The 26,304-nt window shown below is 37.4% G+C and overlaps 1 protein-coding gene across 1 annotated transcript; it reads right to left on the reverse strand.

Annotated features, from left to right (window-relative positions):
- Nucleotides 1-292: 292 nt before the first annotated feature.
- Nucleotides 293-24,638, reverse strand: ndufs4 (NADH:ubiquinone oxidoreductase subunit S4). The gene is made up of 5 exons (XM_039650077.2): nt 24,483-24,638; nt 15,844-15,922; nt 930-1,102; nt 767-840; nt 293-486 (listed from the first exon to the last, which is right to left on the reverse strand). The coding sequence occupies exons 1-5, from the start codon at nt 24,563-24,565 to the stop codon at nt 383-385; spliced, it is 513 nt and encodes a 170-aa protein (XP_039506011.1). The 5' UTR covers nt 24,566-24,638; the 3' UTR covers nt 293-382.
- Nucleotides 24,639-26,304: the final 1,666 nt, after the last annotated feature.

The raw sequence follows: 26,304 nt of genomic DNA on the forward strand, positions 1-26,304 counted from the left end.
CCTGGAGGAACATGAGAGTAAACATAACTAGCCGCATTCAGTCTTTGAAGCTTGACATTTACCTCATCTTGCCGTTTCAGAAACATTAACGCTAAACTGTCTTCAAGAGGATTTGAAGGGGGGGAAAAACAAACCACCTGACAAGAATTATTTTCTGAGGAAACGGAGATGACATTTCAAAGCACACGGCTAGAACAAACAACAGCTTCAGTAATAAAAAGTGCTAAATGCTACCATGGATATTGTGTCATTACAATTATTCGTGAAGTAATCTCCAGACTTGGTAAAGGAAGATGTTGTAAAGAAAGTTTATTAGATACATAGAGTATATTATTTTTTACAAGTCTGTTAAAGACAACACAGACAGGCAGAGATGGGACGACTACTTGGCCGACCTTCTGGTCCTTTTGTCCCAGGAAAAGTTTGCTCCATATGACTTCACTCTCGGCTTAGGGACCCTCTTTTCTGTTATATCATAACTCCAACCTGTAAAAATAAACAGGCGCAGAGCAGGCTCAGCCAAGTATATCTTACAGGCTGGATTTGGGATATGTCCACTGCTGCTGATGTGCGGTGTAAACACCAGGCCAAAGAAGACAGGGTGAGGATAAATGCAAATCTTTATGCCACAAACACAAACACATTTCCTTTTTCAAAGCTAAGCATCCTCTCTCTCAAGAGACGTTTTTGGATGCGATTCTAATAGGAAGATTGTAGTGTTTAAAAAATATAGTCACGATAGTGGAAAAACGTCTAAATGGATTACCGTTCTTCTCTGCGAAAGCGATAGCCTCCTCCTTGGTGCTGAAAGTAAGCACCATGTTGGACAGGGGGTCTCCCCTAGATGGGAATAAAAAATTATTCAGACAATAGATTTCCATCCGGCAATTCAAAAAGCACATTTATCACAATGACGTCCGTCCACTCACGAGGAGGCCCAGCCCATCAGTTGGTTCTCCCAGCGCTCTCTGGTGTCAAAATCCATCTTCCACTTTTGAGTGTTTTTGACGCCAGACTGCATGGCATTGCGGGCGGGCACAAAGATACGGACTTTGCGCGTCTTAATATGCTCCTCGGGAACACCAGTCAAAGCTGTGATGTCCTGACAAAATGAGAGAGATAAGAGTACAATATGATTAAAGGCAAAACTGTTCATCAAATCCTAAGAGTTGGAGGGGTACTTCACTGCTGGCAAAATCAGCTTTCAATAAAACTTGGCTGCAGGTGCAAGAATTAAAATTTAGCAGGAGTGAGTTATTTTCTTTTTTCCAGTGAAGAATTCACCGCATTGTAGGCAGAGAGTCATAAACATGGAGAGAACGCCACAACGGAAAATCTGAAAAACCTCCAAAAAAAATTCAAACTTGATTACCACAAACACAAATGGAGTGTAAACTGAGAGAAACTAATGTTCTTTCTTCAGTCGAAAAGAAATTAAGGTTTTTGATGAAAACATTCCAGGATTTTTCTCCATATAATGCACTTTACTGGCCACCAAATGCTTTAAGGTCCAAAAGTGCAAACTGTTCAAAGGGCTTTAAACGATTTCAGACGATGAATAAGGGTCTTATCAAGAGAAACGATCGCTCATTTAAAAAATAAATAACAAAGTTTAAGTTTTAGAAGCTCAAATGGTCGCCTTGCTCTGTTCTGTGATGCACGTTCGTGACTCTCGTTTTTGAACTCGTTTATCAAAACGAACAAATCTTTTTTCGTGTCATTTGGTTCATTCAACGAGTTGACTCGGGAAAAGATTCGTTCATTTTGATAAACGAGTTCATATTCATATTCCTTCTTTATTGCCCTCAATAGAGGAAATTTGTTTACACAGTCTGTACCAGGAGCAACATTCATCACTCATAACATCCACATATACACATTGTACACATAAATTAGGCTTTCTGTGAATTCAATGCTTTTATGGCTGCAATTACAAAGCTCTCCCCTAGCCGTGATTTTTTATAGGGTAGCTGTCTTTATCTACGACCTGAGGGAAGAAGGGTGAAAAATGAGAATAGGAAAGTCACGAACACGCATCACAGAACAGAGCAAGGCGACCATTTAAACTTATAAGACTTAAACTTTGTTTTTTTGTTGTTTTTTAAATGAGCGATCGTTTCACTTGATAAGACCCTTATTCATTGTCGAAAATCGTTTAAATCCCTTTGAACAGTTTGCACTGAAACTGTCTTTTGGACCTTGAACCGTTTGGTTACCATTGAAGTCCATTATATGGAGAAAAATCCTGGAATGTTTTCATCAAAAACCTTAATTTCTTTTCGACTGAAGAAAGAATGATATGGATATCTTGGATGACATGGGGGTGAGTAACTTATCAGCAAAAGTTTTTTTAAAAGTGAACTACTCCTTTAAGTAACAGTCACGTGCAGTCTATTCTCTGCTATATGCATCAACATAAAAATGACTTCACAACATTTTGAAGTAGCCTATTAAAATCATTTAGATATCACAAGTCATTGCAATGTCAATTTGCGATATTATGATATATTGTGCGGCCCTAATGCTGTTTAAAGATTAGACATTGTATGACTATGATAAAATGATCAGTGTTTTTTACTCTTACAATAACTGTTCTGTTAATAACCCTCAGTCAATTAAGAAAAATTCTAAAGTATAATCTGTAGACTTCACGAAAGCCCTGAAACAGTCAAAAGACTTTTGCAGACAATTAAATGTGAATTTCTCAGTCCAGGTAACACCGAGAAAGAGTAACATTACATTATAATACAGACACGGTAACAATTAGCCTGACTTTGTCATACTCATAGAACGTGAGTCTGATACTGCTCCATAGGGCTTTGATTAAGAGACGTGTCTTAACCGAACAAGGAAAAACAACAAAAAAAAAAACAAAAAAAAAAAACTCTGCACTGAATCGGATAGACCTACAGCAACGCAGTAAGTGACGCATGTTGAGCTACAAATAGTCGTCAACAGAACTCAACTGCACGCACACTGGAAGAAGTAGTAAATTAATGAGTGTTGCTTCTTTTACTTGGTCCTCCATGAGCGCGACCAAAGGAAAAAACACAACGACCAGAGTTTTTCTTTCTTTCTTTCTGCGTCCCATCATCTTAGCGGCCATTGGAGCCAGCTGATCAATTAAACTTTTGCCGAATCCCGTAGGAAAGACGATAAACACATTTTTCCGATTGCCAAATGCCTTGATTGCAATTCTCTGTTCGCCTTTAAAATGAATACGCTGTCGATTTCTTTTGCAACAGACGCGATAGCATAATCTGTACATCTCAATTCTCAAGTTGCAGTTATCTGAGGGAAACAAGTTTAACCCAAGCGCTCTTTGATAACGTGATTACGTAACTGCAGATCATCTGTCAATCATCGTATAAAGCCCGCCCTGGCAATATGATTGGCCCAACAGAACAGACATAATTACTCCTCAATGGATCAAGTCCAGACCGAACTTCCCGACCAAAAAATGTTGTGGGCGGGGTTCAGCCTGGCATCCAGGCTATGTAACAATACAAAGCAGGTGAAAATCGGTGAAGTTACACTTTAATATGTTGTTTGCCAAAAACAAGATTCACATTTGTGCTCTTATAAAAAAAGTCATAAAATGAGATTTTGTTGTTCTCACATATTTGTACTATTCCCAATCCCAAAAGTGCATAAAAGCCCAAATTGTTCTTTTTTTGAATGCAGACGTACACTTGTCTAGACAAGCTAATTTCTCACACTCTCAAAATGCATCGAGACAGTCTATTGTGATCTTCACTGCAGGTCTACAGTAAGAGGTCAGAATCCTGGGCTTTCAGTTGTGAAAGTGAAAAGAACACTGCGAACTTGAATTGAATAGTACATTAAACCTGAAGGTTTCAATCTCAGCAGGTGAAATATTCAGGGCAGTTACAAAGGTAACAATATGATTGCAGAGTTTTACCCAATTCAATTTAAGCTGGATTGTTTCAAAACACCAATATTTGTGCTAGATTAAATGAATAACTGAAAAATATTAATAATAATAAAAAAGGTCAGAAATGTACTTTTCCATTAAGGGAAATTATTTGCCTCCTGGAATTGATTTCCATGGTCTTTTTTTACCTTTTGAAAAGGAAATCATTATAATTACTTTAGGCAAGCAGGGCGGGTCACCGTCTGTCACGGTGGAGCTCCGGAATGATAAAATAAGTAACGATAGTGAAGGACGAGAGAGGACTAGGCCTGGACTATTTATGTTGTGTTTTATGTTTATGAGGCAGTCGTCTGTGAAGAGCAGATGCTTTACTTTCTTGTTTTTTTTAAATTTGTTTATATTAGAATTAAGTAACATTGAATGTTCGCCAGTTCCCGTCTCCTTCCCTGAATCTTTACCATTGCTACAACCTTATTAAATGTATTTGTGTTCTTTTTTTCAAATACTTACAATCAATCAAAATACTATAGATTGTTACACTTTTTCAACATCAACAAAAGCCATCTTTACACTGCAAAGGTGGAACAGAGGCTGCACCTGAAATGCATTTGTTTATGTACACAGAACATCTAACGCTGCTCATGTATTTACACAATAACGCAGAATGTAAATAACCTAAAACAACCAGGAACCTTCCCAGAGGGTGAAGCTGCAATATGACAAAATCATTATTGTTGATTAATAGAAAGTTTTTGTGCAAGTCAATATTTTGTCTAGATACATGCTAATAACTGTTTATTGCTTTTACAGATTAGAAAATCAAGGCCTCATATTGGTTATTTCAGTAGCATGAAAAACTAAACAGTTATTTAAATCGAATAAATGATAAAAAAGAAAGCGGGCAAAGAACACTGAGGTCATGATGACTTGTCAGGGTTCTTTGCCCGTGTTCAATATTTTGTGAATTATGCACTTTTTCAAAAACTCCTATTATAATCACTGAAGAGGTCTATACTACAAAATTAATCTCTTACTTGCATCTTTTCTGCACTTTGTTTATGATTAGCAAATTTGCCCAAATTTATCATTAAATGTGTGTAACGCTGCACATGTACATCTCCGCCGTGACAAATCAAAATGCCTTTGATATGACATTGCATTCACAAGCATTCAATAAGCATAATGCTGCAAACCACGTGTAAGAAATATGATGTAACATGAGAAAATATACTGTAAGAGTAATGCCACAATTGATACTTCTCATTTGTATTTCACTTCAATCATGACATCTGTAATAGATGTAGCTTAAAGGCATACGTTTTTTCATATTAAATGTTATTCCCTTAACTAAGACAAGTTGATGCATATGCATACATGGGTCTTGCAGCGAAACTTTGTTAGCACTTAGCTTAGCCCAGCTCATTCATTAGGATCCAAGCAGAGAAGCGACCAAACCATGGTCCTCCATGTTTTCCCCATTTAAATAGCTAGACGAGTAGTATAACTCGACCAAGAATGGTGACGAAATAAAACGTTGCGCTTTTCTAAGGCAAGCGTGTCAAATGTAGAATTATAATGTATGGCGGAATAACTTTATTGCTCGGGAGCACTTTGACTCGGCACTCCCAAGCACTTGCTATGGTATTCCGCCATACATGATGATGACGAACACAGTCAGAAATCCACACTGCAATGCAACTCAAATGGTACAGCAGCGTTACTGATAACGTCACTCACAACACTTTAATGTGGTTCAGGCAATATGTGCTTATGTACAGATTATCTTCAGTGCATGTACATACATGTATAATAAAATGAAATGACACAACCCTATCTCTTAGATATTTGTCAGTTTAAAGGATCAAAACTCATTATAAAAGTATAAGAAGCTATAAAATAAGTCAAACGTACAAACTACAACTACCTCAGCGGGGACTAAATGCGGATAGGTAAACTGTAATTTGCACTGCTGTCTGTTTAAAATAAATGAAAAGAAACCTAACATTGGGGATTTGTTGCCTTATCCTGTTGTACCAAACTTGCATCGGACCATGAAACCAAAACTGAGGTACGTACCAAAATGTGACTTCTGTTACACCCCTAATGGTTTTCAAACACTTATGTGCATAGCGAGTGGACGTTGATACCGTTTCCTATGCAATGACGTCAGGGAATCATAACAGTGACTGTTTGTGGAAAAGCCTTAAAGCTACACTGTGTAACTCTTTTAGTTTATTCTTAGTTAAAAACACTTAGTTCTTTCAAAAATGTATGTGTTATTAACGTATATTTACTTTGTTCAAGTAAAAAAGTATTCTCGTGAGTGTATAATATGCCGTTGAAAATACATACGGGTAAGGGGTTCTTATGTCGGTCGCCATGTTGCCCCTCCATCTTGAAAGTACATTAGCCAAAGAGGGACATACCCGTTCATTCAAGCTTCGCCTTTCGCGTTTACGTTTGAGTTAACACCCATGGACGAGGTCGAACTGGAAGCCATGTTAATCTTGGACTACATTGGCCACCGTAGGAGTTAAAACGAAATCGGAATTGAGAGAAACAGAAACTAATATTCACTGGATGGTCATATACCTTTTCACCGCTAGATGGGGATAAAAATCACCCAGTGTAGATTTAAAGGAGCCACCACTCCGGGTTATTTTAGACAGATGGGCAGAATGAGAGTTGAAAACAATTGTTTTTCCACATAATAATAATAATACTAATACTAAATACGTGTGTGTGTTTGTTAAGCTTGTTTTTTTTTTTTTAGCAAAAAGCTTTATTAACATTATAAAAGTGAACCCCAAAGAAAATATTAAAATAAAATAATCCATGTCATGACCCTTTTAAAAGTGCTCATGGTTTATTGTATAAAAAGAATAAGAGAGGACTGTTACAAGAAGGTGATCTGAAAGATGTGTACAGTAGCATGTTTCATGGTACTAGACTCTAGTGTGGTGCAGCTGAGCTAAAGGAGTGTCTACTGAAAGGGAAAGAGAGCCCAATTCCTTTAGGAATTAGCGACCAGCAATGGGAAGTCGGCAACACCACAGAGACAAACCTCCCAGAAAGCAGCCACCCAAGGTTGTGAATCCTACGAGCAGCTCACTTTTCAATGCAGGAACTTCACACATTTCAAACGCTATTACAACTTCAAAGAATCAAATTTTCATCATTGTCTATCATCTGCCACTTGATTCATATAAAGGAGGTTCTTTAGCATGAACTGTGAACAAAAGGCCTTCAAACACAGACTTACACAAAGTCTTCACGTGACACTCCAGCAGGCTGGGAAGAAAATACAGTAACATACGCTCCACTTTACAGGATAATTTGACTAAAAGGGGGAAAATATGTTTGGCTATATGATAAACAAATCTTAAAAATGGTCAAAGATGGTAAAATGGCTTAAACTACTAGGCTCAGAACCACGTTAGTAACTTAATGACGACAAATATTTGGCAAAATGTCAGAACTTTCCATGACGTGGATAGCCAAACCTTAGGATCAGATTCAGTTAGCTTGAAAGCTGAAATGGCAAAAATCTCTACATGATATTGTTTCTGTTACAAATGTTTAGCGCAAGGGATAGACGAAGGGGGCTCGTTCAAAGACACTGCTGAGCAGAATGACAATTAGTCTAAACAGACTTTCAAGACTTAAATTCAATGTGCGTGCTTAAACCACAATATATACATTTCTGGTTAAGGTAAATAATATAACAAGTATTAATTAAATCATATTTTACTATTAGTTATTCCATATACACCCTACATTCAGACATATTTAATATCTTAAATATTTTCTAAAAAAAAAACTGAAATACTTCCCATTGTCCTGCAAAAAAAAAAAAAAAAAATTGGGGAAAAAAAAATAGTCTAGACTTAGTCTTGCCTGCATACATTAAGGACAACAAAAACTACGAGGGTGATCTAAGCAACAGACGAATGCACAAAGGCGCATAGACAAAGCAAGTGGCTGTGCCTTAAATATGGTGCTTCAAGGGGGAAAGAAAAATTAGGCCAGAGAGAGGGACCACAAAAGGAAAACACTGCACTTTTCTCCTTGCATGTACAGGAAGCAAAATGAGAACTATGAAGTTTGACACTATTCAATGAGCCCTTCAATACCTGTATGTGCAGATAGAATGCCAGGCTTAAGAGAGAGGGAGAAAAGACTGGCAAAGTCTCCGTCACGTGAAAGCGTGTCTATATTTCTGACACCTCTGGCTCCTCTGTGAATAAAGAGCATGAGAGCCTTTTCAGAGCGGCAGACTGTGGGGCCGACTGCTTGAATGAGCCCTGCGTGCATCTTGGTAGAGCCAAGTGTGGCCGACAAGACCGATACCCAAGTGTAAACAAGAAAGAATTTGGTGTACGAACAGAACAGAAGAAAAAAAAATGCTCTTGAGGTTGAATTCTCAAGTGATTTAAAAGCACATATGATAACCACAAATATATTCATAAAACTGACATTTTTAAACTTTAACACTCCCTTCAGGAGAGGTTTCTTGACTTTTGCTTGATCACTCTGATATTTAGAATGTGAAATACAAATCAGTCTCCCACACACATTCGACAGCAGATTCATCTGTTTCTGACATAGTGGACTCCAAGTGGCAGGGCATGTACTGGCATGTTTTAAGCTCAGACTGACAATAATATAGAAAATTGTGGATAAAAAAAAAAAAGATATTGGAGGGTTACAGGGTTGAGCCTCTCAGGCTACGTCCACATTAATCCGGATAGATTTGAAAACGGGGTTTTCGTTTAAAAACGCTCTCCATCCACACTAGCGTTTTCAGGAGTTTTCTGACGTTTCAGTGTGGATGAGAAACTTCTAAATTCACTTTACTGCGTCCAGGTCGCATTCAGTCACCATATGTTTGGTCTAAAACGCAACTGCTCTCCTGTTTTGCCGCAGGACAGCAAATGTGAGTAAGCTACATTATCTGTCATCTTTGCAGTGCTGTGCTATGAAGAATAGCACATATTAAGTAACATAGAAAGTAACATATTTTAGCAATAGTGTAAAAATGAATAACACATAAAAGGCACAATACCGATAAACATGAATATCTATTTGGTACTACATGGATCACATGACTAAACTTACGTCATCGGTTTGAAATACCTCCGGATTCACTGTCCACACTACAACGCGAAAACGGCATTTTCAAATTTATCCACTTTGGAGAGCGTTTTCCAAACGATGCGTTTTTGTTGACTTAAAACGGCGTCTCAGTGTGGACGGAAGGCCAAAACGGAGAGAAAAATATACGTTTTCAAACGAAAACGTATTAGTGTGAACATGGCCTCAATGACTTCTGATGGCTGTAGTGTCCGTATATAAATCAAGTTCCCATTTAGTTGTTTGTAATAATACCCCTCCTTCCCTTTCAGCACAATCCCTTCAGAATCATTCCCGTAAAATTCACATAGTGATTAATAAAATGAAAAAAAAATATATATATATATATATATATATATCCAAACATCCAAAATAAAAATGACTTTAGGCCTATAGGCTGGTGTGTCCACATACAGAAATGTACTTTCTGGTTAAAAAACAATTTGTGACCAATGATGGATTATCCACATGATAAACAGAGACAGACCAGTATTAACATAAACATGAAAGAGAGATGTGCACATCTTTGCAGATCAACAGAAATTGCAAGGTTTCTTTAGTGCTTAGAAAAATTGTCCTATTGGCCAGGCATTTGTAACCTTTAAACAACCGAGGGCTGAAGAAGTAGATTAAGAGAATTTTGAATTTTTCAATTCTGTTTGGTGCCACTATGTGAGAAACAAAAACTTCATAAAAATACTTGGAATACATGGAAAGTGTTTAAATGTGGACTTGTCTTCAATGTTTTGTTGGCAATCACCTTATTGGGTAATGCATAAGCAATATGATGTTCTTCAATTGTAACACTATATGCCCTCTGTCTGAACAAATGTGTTTCTCATTTAATCTAATAGTTTGAAGGAAGCAATTTGCTAAAATGATTTAGACACTTAGTCAACAAGCAAAACACTCAATGAAGAAAAAACAAAAACAAGATGCCTGTGACATTGAAAACATTTTTAAAATCACCCTTTTCTACATTGGGTAGCCTTGTCTTTAATGCCATTACTGATTTACCAATTTTCCATTTGTGAACAATGTTCCTCTGAATCTGTTCATTTTAAAGACTTAGTTAATGAGTTGGGTCAAGATTGGTCTGAGTTAAACTCATTAGTTAATGTTCTGTACTAGTTTGTCCGATTGTGAGGTAACAACTTGACAAATCACCACTTTTGGTTATTATACAGGCTTGAAACGAGCCAACAACCACTGATGGTGACAATGTGATCAGATCCCATCAGTACTTGCAACAATTAGTTTGCTGATTGGGTGACAAAAACAGTCGCTACTTCTAAATAATATTGATTATTAATTAATAAATTAAAACATTTCAAACATGTTTTGATAACGAAACTTGTCAAAGAAGTTTGACTTAAAAAATATGTTTAATACGATGATACAAATAAAAATCACACTCATGAATTGCAAAAATACATGTTTAATGAACCATTATTATAGCCCACCCTTATTATATTAAATTTTGAAGTTTAAATAAAACATTACTGTACCTTCAGAAGTTTAAGATGCCACTTCATTAAAAAGGATTTATATCTGAAGAACTGTAAATTCTCATTGGACTTTACTAATAAATTCAGAGTAAAATGGTCTTGAAATGACAATAATATTGCATATCGCAATTATCTTTGGTACAATATATATCGCCTAACAAAAAAGCAGTTATTGTGACTGGCCTTATAGCAATCACAATTAATAAAAGATTTATAAATGGGTCAGACAACCCAATTATAATTATTACTAAAGGCCAAACAACTACATTAACATTCATATTTTTCGACTATGACCAGTCGAAAAAAAGTGTGTTGACCCTTTTGGAAGATCACAGGGTGATGAAAAAGAAGTTAGGAACAGCGTGCACTACAGCTGGTGCGAGTGTCCTTCCTCTGCCACACAAAGTGCTGTTGGGCACTTTAAAGGTTACTTTAAGTGTTAAGCAAATGAAATACCATTTAGTGACTAATACACAAAGCCTCTTGTCAGATCCTCTTTAAAGAGCCATATCCTTTAACCTACTTGCCGGCCTTGGGTTTTTTGTTTTTTTCTTCGGACAAGCACCTGGTATGAGGGGACAACTAGACAAAACAGACACTTGAGATGAACACTGAAGGGAAAGAGGGGGAAGGGGGAGAAGGACAGAATCACGTCTGGATCTTTAATTCTGTCTACCCTGGAGCCTCTAACAACGATACGCGCTCGACAGCTATTTTAACAAGTCCATTCGATTTACGGCGACCTGCTAAACAAAATGCCTCTTGCTTGCAATTAGGCATAATTTCACTGCTGTTTGCATTTATTTTCATATGCAGAATGGTTCGCAAAAACATTTCAATATACATGCAAATACATTCACTTTCAGTAAATGACTGTGTAATTTCCAGACCACTAGCAACAGATAGCAAATACATGACATAACACGAACACTATCCCCTGTCTGCCATTGGCCGCCAAACAGACTCCATCCCAAACTCACACCACTGGTTGAGCCACTGTTGGTGTGTTGGGCTGACCCGGATGTTCAAACTAACAAGGCAGTGTTTCACAGCACCACAGACCCATATTGATTATGCTTTTAGGGAAATGCAAACGGCTCACTCATAATGGTCTTTTACATATTAAACAGAATCGGCATGAATGAGAATTACACATCAGCATTATTAAAAAGGAGTATATAAAGATATAAAGGAGTTTCACAAGCAGATTAGATCCTCATACACAGTTCATTCAGAAAGCTCTGGTTATATGAGCTCTTGCATGGCTCAGACATTCCTTGTGAAGCTGTGTCACTGGCCAGCCACGCAGGCTTTCTCGTGGCCCAGCATGCTTAATCAAACTGTAATTACTAACAAAAGCAAGTCAGTGCAGGCACCAGAGGGTGAAAGTGCCCAGACTCCGCCACAATCACGCAGGACCTTAATTACCGTCATTTGCAATGCCACACATTTGACTGCACTGCAAAGAGGCACATTTGCAAGCACTTTCACTGGAGCTCAAGATTTTTTTTTTTTATATTTCCCTTTTCAAAATTAGATGTTGAGAAATAGTAGACTGAAATATCATTCATAAACACCAGAGCTTGACTTTGTAAAATATAATTCTCTCTTTATTAATTTTGCCTTTTGATATCATCCGATAAATCTAGACTAAATGGAATATAAAATATAAATGAGAATAATATAACATATTCCAATTAACCAGACTATAACTTATTTCACCTAAGTTTATCAATTTAGAATAAACAAATGTGAAGTCCGCACACTGAAAATTACTGCTCTAAAAGAAATTATTGAAAGGCAACGTTTCGACCCTCAGGTCTCCATCAGGCACAATATCAATGTAGAGTGGAGTCAACTTTAAATAGACACAGATGATCACCTTAATTGGGCACACACAAAACAATCATATGACAAATACAAGTAACGTGACAAAACGCACAAAAAAAGTCAAACACACACACAAAAAAAAAAACATTTTTACAAGTCACAAAAAAAAAAAAACACTTTCACATTTTCACAAAACTTTCAAGTGATTTCACATCACTATAAACATGGCAATCCTCCAAACAAAATCCTCATTCAACCGTTAAGGTTTTTTTTCAGAACGACGCAGTGAAAGGTACTGCAATGGCATCCAATTATGCCTGCAGTTGCTTGTTTATGGGAGTTTTTGAAAATGACTTCATTCTAAATGAGTCCTTTTTTCCTAAGATTTTGCTTTACAAACTCTTTGCTGACATTTTTATGATTACTAAGGCCACACCTACAGAGATGTTGATGTTTTTATACTATCTTAAAAAAAAAAATTGTTTCAGTGGTTCAAGTCGTGACATGGTGAAATGCACTTATGCCACCGCTTTGCGTTCCTTTATCTGATATACCCATGTAAGATTGCCAGATCGGGTTGAGTTTCTGTAAGAAACATACTTGCTTTACGGCAAGCGTTACAATTGCCAATAGGTGGATTGTACTCGACAGTAGACTACAACTACATGCAAGATACCTAGCAGCCGGGCAGCTTTTGCATTGTCATCATGATTCCAAAGCCGGTACTGGATAAACAGGGCATGTGTGAGCGCGACAGTAGGCTGTGATAGGCTAAATTATTTACGACAGCAGTAACGGACAATTCCGCTTCCAACCTGTAGGGCGACCGCAGAGGAAAAGTTACTTGACGTAGCTTTAATTCAAGGACTGAGCATGTAAATTTTACTATGGAATGAGATCCAGGAAGCATTAGTGTTCTTGATGTTAGAGTATATATGAGACGGGAAACTCCATACCGGTTTGTATCGAAAATCAACGGATCTTAATACTATTTTAAGAGGCGATAGTTTTCATCCTAGACCTTTAAATAAGAGCTTACTCAGTCATTTTAAGCATTTGCGCAGAGTCTGTAGCACGGATGGATCTTACACATCAATCCAATGATTTAACTAAAAGATTCTTGATTCTCGTGGTTACGGCATAAAATGGATAAAAAAATGCCAAAAAGAAATTCAATGAGACATCTCAAATGCAGTGTTTGCGAACAAAACAGTAATAAAATGCAAGTTCTTAATGCTCCCATTTGCACAACAAAGTATTTAGGATTGGATGCGGAGTTTCGTAGAGTCTTAAATAAACACTGGCATATCATTTAAAGTGATCCTAGGGGGTGGTGATGGCGCAGTGGATAAGACACATGCCTTTGGTGCGAGAGACCCGGGTTCGAATTCACTGTGAGACACCAATGTGTCCCTGAGCTTAACCCCAAGTTGCTCCAGAGGCGTGCGACCGCTGACATACATAGCAATTGTAATTCATTTTGGATAAAAGCATCAGCTAAATGAATAAAAATGTAAAATGTAAATGTAATCCTAAATTATCAGGCATCTTTACAGGAGCCGTACGCAAGATTGTGGCTAAAACTGGTACTGCAATCACTTTCAAATTACTATAGAGTGATGTATCCGAAATGGTCCAAAATTAGTCTTTAAATCTTTGTGACTTGCTTGTAAAATCTGAATATCCTTCAGGTACAAAACAAGGTATTCCAACTCTTCCTCCAGGTAACTACAGGTGTGGTAATAGCGCCCAGTGTGCTTTTACACACAAATGTAAATCGTTTAGCCATCCACGTACTGGTCATGATATTCCGATACATGGTATTTATTACCTGTGCTTCCACTCATGTGATTTATCCAATTCGTTGTCCTTGTGGTCTTGCATACGTGGGTAAAACTTTCAGTCAATTATGCACTAACATAGCAGTAAGTATTAGAACTGGAGATATGCGCAGTCCTATAGCGTCTCATTTAAGACAAGTAGGCCATAACGTCAGCGCTTTGCAGTATATCGGTATAGAAAAGGTTACAAAATCCTCAAGAGGAGGAGATTATGAGAAGAAATTATTACAGAGGAAATGTTTTGGGATTTACACTTTAAGCACTTTGTCACCTTTAGGGTTGAATGAGGATTTTGATATTAGCCATTTTTATAGTGGTGTCTACATTTTTTTTTGTGCCTGATGAAGACCTGAGGGTAGTAGCAGTATATCAGTGTGCGGACTTCACACTTTATTTGTTTATATCACTTGAGCCCAATTTGGGTGTTTGGGATGAGCACAACATTTTTGTATTTTTTGAAATTACAGGAAATTAAAAAAAAATTAGAGATCCAATTGTCTTGTAGAATTTATTTTGGTCAAAAAAAAACCCCACCCAATATAAATTCTACAAGACATTCAGAGATGACCTCAGATCACTGAGTACCTGCACATCATCTTCACAGAGCAGTTCTGCAGAAACCAATTCCTAAATTGTAAAACTTGAAAAGATTCTTTTAATTCAAGTTGTACAATACTGTAGATCATATGCTTTCCATATGATCTACATGCCATAAATACACACAAGTTAAAAAAGAAAGGGATGTCCATACAGTACTTCCATAATCGAAAAAAAAAATGTATTGTTTCTTTTCTTCATTCTGCAATCTTGTGTAAAAGTTACATTACCACTACTGCAAATTGTATGATGACATTTACAGCTAATTTAAATATCTATTACAAGGCGGCTCTCTAAAATGTCTTGAATAAGACAGGTAGTCCTCACCACAACCAAATATCCCATTCAATGGGCACAGCTAGCCTGAGAACAACAATGAAAGCTCTGTGGCCAATTATAAAAGGACAGCCGCCGTCTTCCTGTGAGTCTGCTACTGTTGGACTGTTTCCCCCCTTTTTCTTTCAATCCCCACTTTTTGAGGGCCCTTTTGCAGCTTTACTTTAGAGTGGCCCCTACTATTAAACGAGAGCCCTCAACCAGGCGGGGTGTACTTGCCCGCTCACAATCAGAGATAGTCTGAGTCCACCCAAACACGCCACTCTGCCAAAACTGTCCCACACATTCAAGCCAGCAGAGTGTCTGAAGTCTCATAGGTAAACAAGTTCATTATTGTTTCTCAAGGACATGAAAAAAAAAAAGATTAGAAATCTCCATTTCAGTATAGAATGATTTTATGAGAGGATGTTTAATGCACAATACCATTTATTAAAATATCTTTGTTATTAATAAATAATCTATAAATATTATGATCTAAATGTTTGTGTAAATTTGACATATAAAACTAAATTAAAATACAGGAAATATATACACACCAAAATTCCTCTGAATAAATTCCAACCTTTTTTTTTTCTTTTTTATGATTTTTTTTTTAAGTGTTAAAGAATTTGAACTTTTACAGAAATAGAAAAGCAAATAGGAAATGTGACCTAGTACAATCCAAAACCAAACGCAGTAAAAACAAAACAGCCAATGTTCATACCAGTTTCTCATCCACAGTGATGAGCTGGGATCCCCGTCCCTGCTGTTCTACAAGCCTCCATCCTGACGTGCTTATTGACCTGCAAAACAGGAAGATGAATTTAAAAAATAATAGAGATAACAAGCAGATACATACACAAAAAAATTGTACTTGGGTATAAACAACAGCACAGTGAAATGTTTTGAAGGAGGAGGATGTGTGTCGAGGGACAGGAGAAAGGAAGGCACACATCTCTCGCCTCAGCCCCCATTAATTCTGCCTGCTGAGTTTCTGGCAAGTTAGCAACAAACAGCTATTGGTGTAGTCCTGCCAGTATGCAGTCGCAGCCTTTGAAACTGAACAGTAGCTGGTCTGTCATGATTCACAAACAATAATTCAGAAGTACAGAGCAATACAATTGCTTACTGATCTCTCATTTCAATTGAGTAAACAACACACAGCCGACAGGTGAGGAAACATAAAACTCCTTTTACATTTGGACAAGATTTGAATTACTGACTTTTTAACAGGAGGCCACAGTCCAACACTTCAATGGATCTTATTCATTCATCAACACCATGAGAGTAAGTTTTTGCAATGATCATTCAGAAATAGGTTCCTATGTAAACTGGTGCAATAAATTGAACGCAACAATATATTTAAGAACTGTTTCACAAATTATTTAAACAGAAATTAGCTCTGCATATGTTTGTTTCACAAATAAGGCCCAAGGTGTTATGAAACCAAATGTGATTTGATAACCATTATGAACATTAACCAAATAATAATAATTAGTAATATAGCTGCAAGCAGCCATTACCGGGGCCAAGCGCAAGAAGCGGCAACAGATGCCATCATGGGTGGGAGTGGCAGACCAACTGCAGCAAGGAGCATGCAATGATTTAATGGTTTATCACTTTTGACCAATAGGTGGCCCTGTCTCAATCGTTTGATTACATTCAGGGCATGGTGCTTATGGCACACTCTGAGTTTAGTAATGTTAGAGCAATGCATTCATTAAGTATAGCGTTCTACATCACAATACTGTATTAAAGTCAATGGGAATTTCACGTTTTGTTCTATTATAGTGCCACCAAGAGGCTCAGTCTCACCTTTTTTTTTATGTGTCCAGAGTGAGCTGATCTGTGTGTCAATTTCGGTGAAAATATCTAAACAAAAATAATATCTATTATAAAATATAATATTCTTTTAGATATATATTTAAAAATAACGTAATATTGACGGAACGCGAAGACGAAGCTCTGAAGCGCAGAAGTGCAGTGGCCGGTTGTAAAATAAGTCGTTTCAAAACTTCTCAGGCTCCTTCAGGGCATTGCACTGATGACCCATACCGAGTTTTGTAACAATGAGCGCATGTTCATTCATGCGTTCAAAAAACACAGCAATTTTAGCACATAATTCAAAATGGCCGACAGCCAAAATGCCGATCTGGGATGATTGGATATCAGTCAACTAGTCATGACGCCTTGTTGAATCCAACAAGAACACTTATGATTTATGGACAAAAGTTATGAGCAAAAAGAGACATTTTTCATATCTCCGGACTAGTAGGTGGAGCTATGCCGAAACGCAGCATGTTGGTCTGAATGCGATAAAGCGTTGCGGAGATACAGCCTTATGTATATTTTTGTAACTGCTACGGAAAATGACGAATCGACTGTCAGCACTGCCTGGAGATGATCTGGTGCAATTTTGGTGAAAATCTGACAAACCGTCTAGGACAAGTTCGCAAAAGTAGTTAACTTTAATATATATAAATTAACGTACAATATATTTTATCATCATTGCAAAGAAACAACAGGAAAGTAAATGTGTGCCTGAACTAGCAGCATACTTGTAGTAAATTAATAAAATAACAACAACCGGTACAGCCAAATGTTTATCCTCCTCTGGGTGGAAACATGTCATATGGCTTCTTGTATTTGTTGAGTTTCTGATATATTTTGGTTTTATTCTACAAAGCTTACAAATAATGTGGCTCTTGTCCAGCTCCTTTCCCCCTTCAACTTCATAGAAGCCAGAATCCACGTCAGCTTCTAACGAGGGTGTTTGGATTTCACACTCAGCAATCGTGTCTGTTATATGTGCACACCACAGACGGTTAAGGCACTGCACTTTCGCGCTTTAGAGTTCGGTCTTTTGCGTTTCATCAATATTACGTTATTAGAAATATATATAAATATAAAACACTTTTTTTTGAAAATCGATTTTTGATATTTGTGAATCGATTCAGAATCGTCCAAGTCCGCATCGCGATGTATCTAAGAATCAATTTTTCCCCCACCCCTAATATATATATAATAAATATTGCTGCAAGTAGCCATTACCCGGGCAAAGCACAAAAGCAGACAACAACATGGCTGGGAGTTTCAGACCAACTGCAGCAATGAGCAATTAAAGACAATTAAAAATGAATTTAGGCAAAATGGCTTAAAAATTACATTTACAGTAACTTATACAATTATTTATTTCGACCAATAAATAATTGTATAAGTTGTATAAGTGGCGAAAAAATTATTTATTTCGCCACTTTCGACCAATAGGTGGCGAAGTTATTAAATCGATGGGTTGTCATCAGAGTGAGGTGACAATGACACATACAAAGTTTGCAGTCAAAATGTGAAATCATAGCAGAGATAAAGCTTGAATTAGGGTTGGGCCGATGGACAATAACATTTTACATAACAAAACTGTATTAAAGTCAATGGGAATTTCATGTTTGGTTCTATTATAGCGCCACCAAGAGGCTCAGTCCCACCATTTTTTTGTGTGTCTCAGAGTGAGCCCATACAACTCTTGTCAATTTTGGTGAAAATATCTCACTTCTGAGTTATAGATATTAATGTGGGGGGGGGGGGACTGACACATGACTTTGATTGGATTTTACTACCCCTTAGTATAGATATTTTGACATTTGGGCATTAACATATAGCCAACGACCTATGTTTCCAAAATTCTGACGGTGGTTTAATCTCGATCGGACTAGCGGGTTCGAAGATATCTGCAAATGTTTTTCACATGTTTTATTATTACCCTAATCATAACAACATAATTTGGTTGATAGGCCTTACGGTTCAAACGTTATTAGCATAATGTGAGTGAAACTTTGGTGGTGGCGCTAGAGGCGATGAGTTATAGAGACACCAAAATTGGTATATTTAATGTTGGCACTGTCCTCTATCAGAATGTCAAACCATAACAACTTTCCCGCAAATGGTTCTATGAGCTGCCATAGACACCCAGTCGGAAGAATAATAATAATAAAGAATCTGAAAAGATACAATAGTGCCTCTGCACCTTTGATGCTTGGCCCCTAAAAAAAAACATTTAAAATCAACTAACATTCTAGAAAAACGAAACATACAGGGCGAGAGCAAAAAGTGTGCATTTTTTGACAAAAAAAAAAAAATTCAGAATTGCACAAACAAGTGTGTTTTGGCCTTTGCCATATTGATCAACAGAAAATCAAGGGTAGAGAGAGAGGGGGCCAGAGCCAACCCAAAATCTCGGAAAGTCTGTTTACTCTGCAGCCATATTTGTAAAGCCTCAACAGCAGTTACAGTCATGGTCAGAATTATTGGCACACCTGGTAAAGATGATCAAAGATGGATTATCATTTATCCTTTTGATCTTTCATTTAGAAAACTGTGCAAAAAAATGAAACCTTTCATTGAAGTAAAAGCAAAGGAGTTTTTCTCCAAAACACATTGGCCATAATTATCAGCACCCTTTGATTCAATGATTTTTGCAAACTCCTTTTGCAAAGATAACAGCTCTGAATTTTCTCCTATAATGCCGGATGAGTTTGGAGAACACCTGACAAGAGATCAGAGACCATTCCTACATACAGAATCTCTCCAGATCCTTCAGATTCACAGCTCTATGTTCCCACTTATTTTCTGTAGGGTTCAGGTCAGGTACTGGGACGGCCATGGCAGAAGCTTTAGTTTGTGCTGTGACACATGTTTGCTTTGGATTTTTGACCTGATGGAAGATGCAACCACAACCCATTAGAAGATTTCTACCACGGGCCATCAGGTTTTGATTTTTTTTTTTTTTTTATCTGTTGATATTTGATAAGAGTCAATGATACCATGTATCTGACCAAGATGTCCTGGGGCCCATTTTAATAAGGAGTTACAACCTACTCTTGAGTTAAAACTTGAACTCTGAGTTGATTTACCCTGAGATGAGAAACTCTTGAGTTTTCGGTTTCAGAACAGCTGAATTGAGTTAGTTCAATCAACTCTGAGTTGGTTGACTCTGAGTTAAGCACGTGCACCATGAATATGGCTGCATTTACACTGCAGGTCTTCATGAACAAATCCGATTTTCTGACTACATCCGATTTTTTTTAACGACCCGCTTACATCATCTTTTAAAAGTGACCCATATCCGAGTTTTGCATTTAAAACACTGAAACTACCAAATGTAGACGTTCTGACCCGGAAAAGGGAGTAAAACAGCACGAAATGCAATGGATGCAGATGCGAATAAAATTATACAGTGTTTTTCTTTCCATAATATTCTGAAAAGTCATCAAAACATTGGTCTCATACAGGGGAGAAAAAAGAGGAGAGCCCTTGTTGGCACTGTAGCCACAAGCGCTTAAAACCATGCCTCCCATATCTGCTTACATGGCACAAGCAAACACGTATCCGATTTATATCCAATTTATTACCACATATTGGTGAGGCCTGAATCCGAATAAGAAAATCAGAGAAAATCGGAATCCATAATTTTTTTTTCCTGCTTACACGTTCACCGGTCATATCCGATCTGTGCCACATGAGAGGAACAAATCAGATTTGGGTTACTTGAACCATGCAATGCAAATGGGGCCTAGGAGAAGCCATGATTAATGGAGCTCCAAAATTACGATTCACCATGGCAACAGCACCCGACAAAAATACGTCCACATACTTCCTTTAGACAACCACATACTTGCTTTAAGTCAATATACAAGTAAAATTCTTAATCACTGTTATATTATCAGGTGAAAGCTGACAGTCAGAATGATAAGTTATTGACCTAATACTCATTTTCACGGTATGTCACAAAAGAAAAAAAGAACATTGCAGCAACTAAAAATGAACAATATCAGTTAAATCTTTAAGCATAAATATTCATGGCTACATGACTTTACAAACATTTGATATATTAAATAAATATAATTCAGGTCTATTTCTATATGCAGCAGCTGTTTCCACATAGTGCAATGCTCTTTTCACATAATTAAAAGTTCTCTAATCCAACCTGTTACATTTTATTAATTAGGCTAATGAAATTAACATTTGATTTCCACTGGACCAACAGCAAGAAGGCATAGGCTGGACCTGCACCACCACTGATATATGAAGAGGAGATATACAATATTGGAAGAACATTAAAATCCAATATTAAAAACAACAAATTCCAACCCTAAAAAGAATAACTGTTGCTTTTGTACTTGTCGGAAATAAAGATGACCACATAAATTGTGAATAATTTGTGTGTATTTAACAGCTGGTGGTGGTGGTGGTTACCTCACTATCCTTCCATCTGGCATCCTTCCATTCCATACAGTAATCAGTTTCATTTTCGAAAGGTGTGATGATGGGAATATGCACGTCATCGATGCACACGACCACATTGGAAATTCTAAAATCTATTGTCTGCAACACATTTTTTCTCCCTCTTCATTTTTCTGCCATTTTCTTCTCTGCTAAAGAAACTTTTAAGCCTCTTAAAGGGTACATATCATGCTTTTAAATCATTCATTTTTACATATAAATCATACCGTTGTGGTCTATATAAAACATAACTGCACTGCTTGGGTCTGAATTCCTCATTATTATAGCTCCACAAGCCCCTTTTCTACTTTTCTGATGTGCCTCTTTAAGCGACCCGTTTCAAAGCGGCCCCTTTAAAAAAAAAGGAGATGCGTCACACCCCGCCCGCTCTCCAGGTCGATGAGTTCACGGTCAGTTCAACTCCCCACGTTCGGCCATTATTGTAGTTTGATTAGAGATATATGATTATATACGATACCTTCAAAGAACATTTTTATTCACACGTTAATAAAATGTCAACAACAGAAGACTTGTCCATCAAGCCTTACATATTCGAGCCAGAGCGAGCGAGTTGATAAAGACGACGACGAACCTGCAGAACAACCTCTTCATCATATGGATGTATTGGTATGTGAGTTAACTGTTTTGTGTTATTAGTGAAAGTCGACTATTTCTCTTGTTAAAACAACCACACTGACAAGATAAATGACTACGGTCTAATCTTACCACAAACAATCTGTATTGATAATATGATACGTTTAGAAAAGCATCAGAAAAGCAGCTAAATGACCATTGATGAAACTCAAGAACAATACTGCAGACGTGTAACGTTACTTCAAAACAAAAACAAAGAAAGACAAAGGTACTGCTAAACCATGACCACCATGTGTTTTAAGAAAGTAAAGTACTTTATTTTTATTAACGATATTTACAGCTTATCGAAATGCTCTGTTCGTCGTCTCCAAAGATAGAAGGAATTTAACGTTACCTCTCATTCAGACGAAGTCAATCGGCAAACCCTTCTGTATAACGTAACGTTACTGGCGGAGGTTGTTGAAGTGGGAATCCTTGAAGTGCTTCAGGTCACTACATCCAAAAACCGAACATTTTGACTTGCCCTCTCGTAACTTCTGCATCATTGAGCGCGGACTACAAAATCGGAGCGAGAAATAATAATGGCGGATTGCTCGAAGTGTTGGACCGGTAGTCAATGTCTTTATTTGGCAGTTCCGCTGCAAATACGGTGACGCTGTAGTTCAAAAAACGTCATAGAATGCAGAAAAATCTGAACAGGTTGAAAAATATGACCAAAACAGAATATATAGATATAAACGAAGCACCTGAAGAGAATAATTTCATCTTTTCTGTACTTATAAACACTCCAAATATACAACAAAATGCATTTAAGGGCTAAAAAGGTGGATTTTGCATGATATGTCCCCTTTAAAAGTCATCATCTGTACACCTAACAATTTTGACCTAAAGAACTCTTTTAAGGGTTAAGATGCTTTTTGAATAACTTATGCATTAAGATTCTTTATGAATACGGGCGCTGATATTCAGCAGACAGTTTAGAGACAATTTAAATATCAGCATGAAACAGAAGTTGCAATCATCTTTTCTTCCCCATTGAGGCCCCGTCCACACTACTGCGTTTTCGTTTAAAAACGGAGAATTAAAACGAATACGATCTCCGCCCACACCAGCGTTTTGTCTGCGTATTAGAATTGATCTCCGCCCACATTAAAACGACTGAAAACGCAGATCACGTGACCATTCACCAACACTGGGCATGCGCGCGCCGGTGTAAACAGTGTTTGGCGAATCAGGGAAGCAAACGTCATGACTGATGACACCCAATCATAGAGCCGAGCGTGAGCCTCTGCGTCATCGTTTGTAAACTCCTCCGTTTTGTCTCGTCCACACTACAACGCCCTCCGGAGTTTCAAAACGCAAAACGCAGCTGCAGCGTTTCTAAACTTCTCCGTTTTAGGTCTTCGTTTTTCCCGTTTTAGTGTGGACGGGAGGTGCAAGCGTAGCAAAAGGTCTCCGTTTTTAAACGAAAACGCAGTAGTGTGGACGGGGCCTGAGACGTATATCCAAATTAAACTTCTCAAAGAAAAAAAAAATGTAGGGTGGGACTTGATTCTGCCCATGGGGAACTGATTGGAGGGTTGTAGTTTGCCATTGCTGTGACCATGTCATGTGAGTGACACTTGCCACTGCTCTCACGCCAATAAACATGTAATCACAGATGTCCTTACAAGAGGGACAAGATTTCATGTTGACTTTAAGATGAGAAAATTCTTGACTAAATTAAAGTTTTAGCTTTATTGTAATAATACTAATGACATGTTTTAACGTATATCGGAGTAAATTGGTAGAGGACAGCAGCACAATTTCCAACATAATCAGTCAGATGTTTACAACAATGTGATGTGAGAATTGTCTTGCAAATTCCAGAACTTCAGTGACAGATAAAGAAACATCTGTATTGTTGTCATATTCCAAAGATGAACTGTTTTCACTGGTTTCATAGTAATATATAATAGATGTTTAATGTTATATAGATGCTATGCTAATATGTTACATAACATATTCTGTTTTAGCAGCCTACGTTCGAAGCACGGGTCAACAACAACCTTCACACTCAGTTCACAGTCAGCTCAGTCACACTGACGTCTGACAATAACAATCAATAACCCAGCATAGAAGAATTAGAACAATATATATCACTAATTTTAGCCAGTTTCATTACTATAAGTTATAAATGGAGCACAGCTAAGATTATAGCCTTTTGTTTGGTTGACTATATTAAAAATGTGTTAGCTACCCGTGTAACGTGTTAAGAAGATAGGTCGGAGGGACGATAGAATCTTATGTGGTATTACGATACCACAACAGATATGCGTCAAACAGCCATCTTTTAAATCTAAAGAATTAACGTTAACAGATGACACTCTTAACTGTTAGTTAGCTAACCGGCTAACACTGAAACTCAAAACAGATAAACAAACCAACCGAGCGTTATTTCTTTGCATCTAGATATATAAATGCAAAACAATTTTTTGAATTGCTGGTTATTACCTGGCAGGATTCACAAATGTTTTTGTGACTGAGTTCAGAGAGATAATTCGGCTTAAACCAAGGAGTGACATTGAAGACGCCATGTTGATGTCTGACCGCTGTACGGCAACACACAGCGTCCAAACGCAAGCGATGCGTATTTCTTCTCTTCATGAAGTGAGAGTAGAGACTTTGGAGAAGTGGGAAGTTTCTGAAATTCTTTGTGATGTTCATTTTAAAACCTGACTTTGATTTCACACTGTTTTATGTGGTTGCATAATTTGCCCAAGGTTAATCTAATTACCTAATGCATCAAAAGAATCAAAATTTGTACAAATGGGGGCCAACTTGCACAAAAGGTAGCCTACAATTTCTCCATAACTTCATAGCAGTGTTAATAATAGCATGTGTATCACCAGGTGATGATTTTTCAGTTAACATGGCAACTGTAATCATATGAATGGGTTTTGTGACAAGTGTTTACTAATTATGAGAGCAAATAACATTTCTCTCGTTTTATAGAATCGTTTTCTTGGAATGTTTTATGGAAGCATGTAATATACAACACATGCATAAAACATAAATTAGCTTTCACATGTTTATTGTTAAGTTTAATTTGACTCCTTATTTGTTGCTTAAGCTTGAAAGATATTTAGCCTATACTATCCCATGAAAAAGGGGCTCTTATAGAAGAAAAACAGAAGCAAGCATCCATGGCATGTCCCTTAATTTGAGTTCAGGTCTCTTCAAAGACTTTCTCTAGATGGGTCGATTTCCTCCTCAGTTCTCGGGACTGGACCAAAGCAAGACAGCCCTCTCTTGGGACTTCAGGCATGCCACAGCATGACACTCATTTTCTGAACACTCATTTTCTGCTATTTATCAGTTCCGGGATCCTTCTTTTACTTTTACATTTTCCCATTCATTGCCATTAGGTTGTGTATGTGTTGTCTGCAAAAGGACCAGGAATCTTCTCTAAGGATGAGATGAAAGTTCCTATTGATCATTGAAAGAATTGAAAGGTCCAAGGACCATCCCCACACTTCAGTGCCGGAATCTCCATTTTGCTTTAATGAGGCCCATTCATTCATCTACACTTTACCACAGAGAGGGCGTGAGTGTGGCAGTCCTGTCTTGGACATAGACACGTTCATTTCCATTTTGAAATGAGAAATCAGCAAGGATGATGTCAAAATGCCAATCTAATCTTTAATCTAAAATTCACCTTTAATTTAAGATGAATTTTCACCTTATATACAAATATAAATGGCATTAGATGTATTTTTAATTTCAGTGTTTTTTTGTTTTGTTTGTTTTTTGGTGTCTAAATGTCAAAACTGTGTATAGTTTATAATAATATAGACATTATAATCCAGCCTGTGCCGATAAACTAAACACAAGTGATAAGTAACACATTGTCTCTCAAAGAGTTAATCTATGGGAAAGCAAAAGGAGAAAAACAGAGTGGTTTTACTTTTCTCTATTTCCCTCCCTCCCTCTCTCTCTCCTGTCCCGTTTGAAGGAGATGCGAGCTGGCAGCACAGGAGAAGCTTGAAGATTAATGGTGTAAAGGGGGGCTCTGACAGCCTTTCCGCTGGTTGCAGTTCTCCTGGGTGGCCCGATTGGTCTTGGATGTCACTTTTGCTACTTAATCTTGTGTATGTGAAACAGCCTGACATGCCTGAAGAACTCAGTCTGTCCACGTCTGTATAGACATCAACCTGTGGGACAGTAACTAAAGTACCTTTCATAGGATGTCCACATCTCTAATTGTAAGAGCCATAGGATTCAAAGTTGATAGGATTCAAAACAGCATTTTATTTAATCAAAAACACAACCATAT

The sequence above is a fragment of the Pimephales promelas genome, chromosome 4 (assembly GCF_988280905.1).
Source record: "Pimephales promelas chromosome 4, fPimPro1.hap1.1, whole genome shotgun sequence".
In the NCBI taxonomy this organism is placed as follows: Eukaryota; Metazoa; Chordata; class Actinopteri; order Cypriniformes; family Leuciscidae; genus Pimephales; species Pimephales promelas.

Bases quoted from the DNA above. Each gene is read 5' to 3' on its own strand.
- ndufs4 (XM_039650077.2), bottom strand. From the start codon at position 24,565: ATGGCGTCTTCAATGTCACTCCTTGGTTTAAGCCGAATTATCTCTCTG. The intron at 1,103-15,843 runs GTATGAACATTG...TCATTTTGTCAG, and splicing joins TCACTGTGGATGAGAAACTG to GACATCACAGCTTTGACTGG. The intron at 841-929 runs GTGAGTGGACGG...ATTCCCATCTAG, and splicing joins CTGATGGGCTGGGCCTCCTC to GGGAGACCCCCTGTCCAACA.